General features: G+C 40.3%; 1 protein-coding gene across 4 annotated transcripts in view; it reads right to left on the bottom strand.

Annotated features, from left to right (window-relative positions):
• Positions 1-1,664: 1,664 nt before the first annotated feature.
• Positions 1,665-7,518, bottom strand: part of LOC130913699 (uncharacterized) — a 28,549-nt gene continuing 22,695 nt past the window's right edge. For all 4 annotated transcript variants that reach the window (XM_057832498.1, XM_057832499.1, XM_057832496.1 and 1 more), the window contains exons 13-15: positions 5,462-7,474; positions 2,000-2,093; positions 1,665-1,919 (exon numbers count right to left, since the gene is read on the bottom strand). In XM_057832498.1, the coding sequence (XP_057688481.1) occupies positions 1,779-1,919; positions 2,000-2,093; positions 5,462-7,474 (2,248 nt within the window). In that variant the 3' untranslated portion in view covers positions 1,665-1,778. The remainder of the gene's footprint in view (positions 1,920-1,999; positions 2,094-5,461; positions 7,475-7,518) is intronic.

The raw sequence follows: 7,518 nt of genomic DNA, 5'->3' as shown, positions 1-7,518 counted from the left end.
TTACCTGTCACTTAAATTTTTAAAATGATAATGATGACATATTCAATAGTATTTAGTTTTCATTCATTTTTAATTAATATTGTAACGCTTGCTTGGCGGCGAAAAATTAGACACGGAAGTCGTGGTATTTCTCTCCCTCTTTTTACTCTGCTTACCGCCAACAACACCAACAAAACAACAACTCCGCCCGCAAAGAAAAAGAGGCATCTATATAGACCCCAATCACCAACGTCACACAATGATCTTAATTGTGGTTGTCAGCCCAAAATTTTCTAAATATATATTAAATGCATCTTACCAGATATAAAATGACTACTACATAGTCTGTGGTGATCGTTTGGTGCCCAGATTTCTTGTCGAATTACAGCAGTCCATCTCGCTCTCCTCTTCGGGTCTCTCAGAATATGGTAGAACTTCAAGTCTCTCCGTCTATCTTCTCTGTTACTGCAACCAACCGCCACACACGCCTTCACCATTTTGATTATTAATGTTAACGAGCAGAAAAACACGCCGTAATAGGAGGCATGTACGTAGCGGTAATGTGTAAACACGACGAGCTGACACACAATATGGCGGCTCCAGTCGGGGGGGCGGAGTTGTGACGTCAATCGATTGGGGTCTATACACAGGCGGCAATCTAGTCCACCAATTGGATGACGCGCTGGCACACCGAGTGCACCAATAAGAACCTCGCGTTGATGTGTCAATCACGGTGCCGCCGTCAGACCCCGGTGATGCTACATTCTGACAGAATAGCCAACGACATCATGCATCAAAAGAGAGACAATAGCTAATTAATATGCTCACTCGCCACCCTGTGGTCTGGGGTGTGAATTGCAACCTGTCAAAATGACGGACGGACTTCAGTTTTTTCTGTCACCGTTTTAAAAAACCGGTCAACGACAGAAAATATTCGGTTAACGCGACCCCTGGTTGGGTGTGCTGCTGGCTCCGGTGGCCCAAGCCCTTGCTCGTTGGGGCAAGGGCAGCTGGTTGGGGGCCTAAGGCGATCGTCTACTTCGCCTTATTAGTAGATCTGCCTTTGCTGAGCATTTTCAACACGAATTGTCATCCAAGCATGATTAAAAAAAAAAAAAAAAACATCAAAAGCTACAAAAACAAGTTCCCCTTTCAATGTGAACTGCTCATGTATTAAAATAATCTACTGATTAAATTAAATAACAAATATGGTCATTTATAAAATGATAAAACTATGTGATTAATTCTGTAATTGTAAATAAAATATTTTAATTCTGTAATCTTAAAATATCATTTGTGTATAACTGTATACTCTTCATTAAAATTCAATGAAAGGACTAGCTGTAACAATCCTTTGGACTTTGTATAGCAGGAGTGTCCTTTTCCCTGAGCAAAGTTTGCACCTGACCTCTTCAGCAAGACATTTTAACACCAACGAAAGGAGTAGGTTACATGTAATGTAATATTACCATGGTAACAATAGGTCCTTTCTGTCATATTGACCGATTATGATAGCATCTGTAATGTCTGAAATTAATTCTCTGATGTGTTTCAAATTAAATGGGATTCACCTAAAAAAAAATCTGTTAAATGTAAAAAATAAATAAATAAAAAAGCCAAATTCTTTGAAATTACAAATAGACTTTATTATCTGCACAAAATACAGGAATTCAGACTTACTGTGTTTTCTCAGTTGAAAAGCAAACATCTTAAATAGCAAATAAACATGTGGGTTTTATTCCTGAGTGACTGAATGCAAACACTCTTTGTGACCTCATTTGATTGAAACCACAAGTTTACTATTGTTCCCCTTGTTTATGGTCGGACTCAGAAAAGGAGCTAGTCATACGATATAATCGTAGCTTGGTTCTCATGCTGCGCAGATACTGAGCATTGCGATCCTGGATCTCCTCAAGCTTGTCCACATAATCCAAAAATGCCTATTAAAAAAAGACAAAAGAAGTCTGTGACAGTCAAGTGAGATTTACAATACAGCAAAAAGAAGTTGAACTGCTCTGACCATTTGAGGTTGCTTGCATAGAAGGGTTTGTTCCTCCTGCAGTAAAGGCTCCATCTTTCTCAGTTTCTCCAAGTGGGCCTGGATGACACGCCATCTTGAGCGAAAAGTTGAGAAAGAAAAACTCGAAGGTTGCACAGTGGATTAAAAAAAAAAAAAAATACAGGCAATAGGAAGAATCAAAGGTTTTAATCACAAGTTTGTGTCTTTTAAATTTCCACTTTTGGGTAAATTTGGTAGACTGGAGGCCCAATGTAGTTGGACAAAAATACATAGCATGAAAAAATGTAATTTGAATTACAGCTGAAACGATTACTCGAATAATTCGATTTTAAAATTGGTCGAGGAATTTTCTCTGCCTTGAGGAATCATTTACTTTTGCCACCTCTAAGCTTGGCGTTTTGCAGGGCACGACGCGCTGACATCACGTGCGTACAGGAAGACAAAGGCGAAGGATATATTTGATTTCAACCATGCATGAATATGAAGGTAAAGGCGAAGAAGCCTACAAAAGCGAAGAGAAAGGCACCAAGAAAAAGAAGAAAATGTCAAAAGTGTGGGAGCATTTTAAGCTGGACACCAATGCGAACACAGTAAGACAGCGCTTGCTAACACTACAGCACGTCTTCAATGCGGCAGCTCCACAGAAGGCACTCCGTTTACTTCGAGAGCGGCGGGGCACTACTCAGGACAAGGTATAATTAAGTTAACGTAGTGCTAATACTGTAAATAAAATTTAACGTTACTGTATCTTGCTAACGTAACGTTAGCCCTGCAGAGGGCTAGGTTTCTATGAATTATGACTACTGTCAATGCGTGGCTATCGTCTCTTTCATACAGGGTTTATTTAATCTGTAAAAACACATGGCTGTAGATTGATGGTGTAAAATAAAAACATAAAAAGACTAACTGTCAATTTTAGTTCAATAGTCATTGACGGATAAAACAACAAGTGGCATTGGTGCCTAATGTGCTCCAATGCAGTAGGTATCACACCTTTATTTTGAACACTGCAAAAACTCACTAAAACTTAACTAGAACTTAAAAATGGAAATTCAATTAAAACACGTGCGAAAACACCCAACTTTTAAGTGATGTGTGTTATCGAGTTTAATGACATTTTCAGGTAAGAAATAAGAGTTTTTTTTTTCTAAGATCTTTTTTGAGTGAAAGCAGTGAATGTGTTGTTTCTTTCCCTAGTCATATCTGAGATGCAATTGTTGGCTGTTTTCAACAATGTACATCTAAAATAAAGACATTTGCCCCTTTCACATATGCCTGAAAATTTAAATCAGGCAGTCCTCGTATGTGAAAGCAATTTCCCGGGTCAACTGTTAGAGAGATTACGCCGAAATTTAACGGGTCGCGTTTTAGTATAATGTCCAGGACTTTCCTGGGACGAGGCGTAAGTGAAAGCAAGCGTTAAATTCCCAGGTCACACCACGATGGCCGACGACGTAAAGATCATGGCGGGCTGATCGTCACTTCCTCTTTCTTCGCAATAAGACGAAAAGCAGTAAACAAACATCACAATTATCAACATAGCAACCTGCAAATAGCTAAATTAAGATGAAAACATAACAAAATTAAACCGCAACTGGATCGTAGAGCCGCGGTAGAGTCCATCGTATATCTTTGGAAATGTGTGGTTTATTTTGTTTCCAATGTTAGGGTCTCCAACTGCGGAAACAAGGTTGGACCTCAAAGCAGAAAAAACAACAGAGGGATGCTATCAAGGGTTTATTAAATACAAAATTACACACGATCGCGGAAAATGGGACTCACATTCATTCATTCGCTGCCATCCCTTCCACTTCAAACGGATTGAATGTCTACGGCCGTTAGTAGCAGCCAATGCCAGGCAATGAGGTAATTTGGGGCCATTTAAGGTCATTTACCTGTTGATTTTCAGTTACTTCCTGTTGATTTTGGGGTATTTTATGGGTCACTTCCTGTTCATTTTGTGTTACAGAACAGGAAGTGACCTGGGAATCACCCAAATGAATAGGCAGTGACTCAAACTCAACAGGAAATGACCTGGAAATGCCCTAAAATTAACAGCAAGTGACCTATAAATGCCCTGAAAATCTGAAAGAATGACTGCAAATGCTTTGGTTTCGAATGAACGAACATTCCCAGTCTAAATGGATTAGATGTTGAGCACCGTCAAGGCAGCCTTAGACACTATTATGCTGGAAGATTTTCTTGCAGGAGCATATCGATAACCTTTTGGGATACAAAGTATCACGATATATCACCATTTCGATATTTTGTCACACCCCTAGTACAAGGTGTCGAATGGCGCCCAGCAAGTTAATATCTCGGCACCCTTCTCTCGGATCGCCTGGGCTTAAATACAGTCTTGATGAGTTTGAATTTGCTGCAGGTACGACGTCGAGAACGCTCTGTAACAAAACACGATTTGACCAACATCGTGACAGATGATGCCGAACAAAAACGACATCATGTCCGGGTTATAAAATCGCGCTAGCAGCCCTCCCCGCAGAGCGCCAGTGGGCAAAACTTGACAAGTCTGTGAAAGTGTCCAACCTGCGTCATTCTCGAGATATCTCTACATGCGTGAAAGCAATGACGCGTGTAAAAGGGAATTTACTGGGATATGTTTATAAAAAAGGCTACTGATTTCTAAAAATGGCTCAATATTAGGTGAAATGTCTCATTTTCTCATGTAATGTATTGGCGAGAATATAAAACGGCCCTGATTATAAGATGACCCCCTCTTTTACAAGACTCAAGTTTGAAAAAAGACTTTTTGAACACATCAGTGCATCCGAAACAAATGATTATAACAATATATTTCAGAGAAAAAGCATGTTATTTTGCCTCATTCAAATCTTAATATCTGAACATTTAAATATGTATGTAAACTAAAGTGCAATCACATTCGTAAATGAATGGCTTCTGGTTTTTGAAATTTAAATAAACCAATCTATTGTGATAAAACAAAACTGCAATAACTGCATTAACTATCAAAGTGAAGTCTAACTGTAACTGTAGTCTTGAAACAAATCTGAATAAGGAAAAACATTGCAATAAAATAATGCTAACTGGTTAAACTTGAGAGTAGCTGAAATCTGTCATGACAGAACATCGCTTCAATGATATCTGGCGTAATCTAGCGTCGTGAATGGGGAGAGTAGCTGAGATCTGTCATGACAGAACATCGCTTCAATGATATCTGGCGCCATCTAGCGTCGTGAGTTTATTTGGGCCAATACGGTATATTTAGAATTGCTCTTTACCTAAAAAAAAAAAATCTTATCTGATTACTCGATTATTTGATGGAATTTTCAGTAGAATACTCGATTACTAAAATATTCGATAACTGCAGCCCTAATTTGAACACAGGTGTGTGTTATTACGATTCATCAAATTTTAATGTATTGAAATCGCTAACAACCACTTTTGGATTTCGAAACCAATTTAAGATATTTTTATACTTACTTGGCATTATCCGTTGTTATAGAAAACTCTGGGTCATAGAGCCTGTCTTCGGAGTTCGACTCCATATGCCCATCAGTTTGGATTGTTTCTAAAAGTTTACTGGGGTCTTCTGTTTTTGGCACGGGAGTAACTGTAAGATTTGGTTCAGTGGTTTCATTCTTATTCAAAGTGGCTGAGATGGATGTTTTGGATGCACAGGAGGGCCCCTGTGTCAGATCCACAACATTGGTATCACAAGTATGACTCCAGAGGTCTTTTGGAAGGCAGAGGTCTGTATCCTCATCTTTTGCACCTCTGAGATTCTTCTTGTATTTGTCAGCCAATTTTGAAGTAGGAGACACGAGGCATAATTCTTGGTCTTTGTTATATGAATGTGTGAGACACCCTATCATTCTGTACTTATTGTCCAATTTTGTTTCAAAAGTGTCCACTGGGAGGTAGATTTCTCCACTATCCTTTGTATGTGTGAGATTCTCCGTTGTGCACTTAGTGGGCACTTTAGTGTCAGAAATTGGAGACCTGAAGTTATTTTCATCATCCTTGTTTTTAGCATGCGTAAGATGTTCCTTTTCATAATTTTTGGCCAGTTTGCCAGCAGAAGTGGGAGAGTGCAAGTCCTTTGGGAGACATAAATCTGCATCCTTATCCTCCGCATATGTGCGATCCTCTGTTATTATGTACCTTTTTGCTAATTTGATGTCAGAAGTGGCAGGCCGGATGAAAAATTCCCTGTCTTTACTCCTTGCATGTCTGAGTGACTCCCTTGTGCACTTATTGTCCCATTGAGGGTCAGTAGAGCAAGATTGGACATACACTTGGGGGCAGAATTCTCTTCTCTCATCATTTGCATGTGTGGGTTTCTCCTTGTACTGTTTTGCATATGTGCGATCCTCATTTATGATGTACCTATTTACTAATTTGGTGTCAAAAGTGGAAGATCGGAACTTGGCTTCTCTGTCTTTATTCATTACCTGTTTAAGTGACTCCTGATGGCTACTGATCTGATTTTCTTGAACCGTTGGTACAATGGCTTGTAGGGAGATGCTTGATGCATCATCCTTAAACATTTTAGCCTTATCTTCTGGATATTTGTGTACTTCCTTTACTTTGTGTTCCTGAGTATTTTGTAACAGTCTAGCTAGGCTTTTCTGTTCCTGGGGAGCTTGGGCTCCACTCTTAAATCCACAAACTGATGAGATAGGTTGGGTGAATTGCACCTCTTGATTCCGTAGATGAAGAGGTGGCGATCCACAGGTGTTGTTGACCGACATTAAACAATCGGTCCACAGCCCGTCAAGCGAGGGATCCATTTCAAGTGAGTCATCTCTATTCTCTTGAGAGTTGAAGGACACAACAGCCACATCCATTGCAGTGTCGGCCTGTTCCAGGTTAGACAAACTTCTAATCTGTACTTTTTTCGTCCCATCTTCTCTGAATGAATCACTAGCTCCAATCCCACTGTCATACACAGCTGGGGCGTCTTTCAAACCCGGACGGTCAGAAAACTTGAGACAACCACTGGATGTGGTAGAGGAAGAGATAGATTGGCAGCTGGAGGAAGGTAACGAGACAGAGAATGGCACAAACATCTGAAGCTGTCTGTGATAGTGGCGCAAGTGCTGCTGCATCTCCTCATTTACCATCGCAGCATCTTTATCTCCTTCCGTTAACTCCTTTTGTGCCTCACTTGACGCATCCGTAGACATGTTAAACCTTCTGTTTTCATTGCCACAACTGTGACCCCCATCGCCTTTTTCTAGTGAGTTCCTTGCTTCTGCAGGTCCAATCATGGATTTGGTTCTACCGGCTCTTCCTTCCTCGGATCTGTTGCTTTTAGGTGGAGGACACTGGACGTCACAACCCGTGTGTTTCCTTGAGGTAGATGAAACAGCGCAAAAAGAAGGTCGAGGTGGCCCCATCTTCGGCTTCTTAGGGAGACTCTTCCCAACGGCGTTGCATTTGGAAGGCACTGTGTTTGTGCATTCTCCGCCACGACCCCTTAACTCTTTCACACTGTGGTAAATAAAGCAGATGTTAAATGTTCTGAATGAGTCTGC

Source organism: Corythoichthys intestinalis, chromosome 3 (genome assembly GCF_030265065.1).
Source record: "Corythoichthys intestinalis isolate RoL2023-P3 chromosome 3, ASM3026506v1, whole genome shotgun sequence".
NCBI lineage: Eukaryota > Metazoa > Chordata > Actinopteri > Syngnathiformes > Syngnathidae > Corythoichthys > Corythoichthys intestinalis.
Note: the sequence above shows the minus strand (reverse complement) of the source record. Positions and strands in the feature narration are given on the sequence as shown.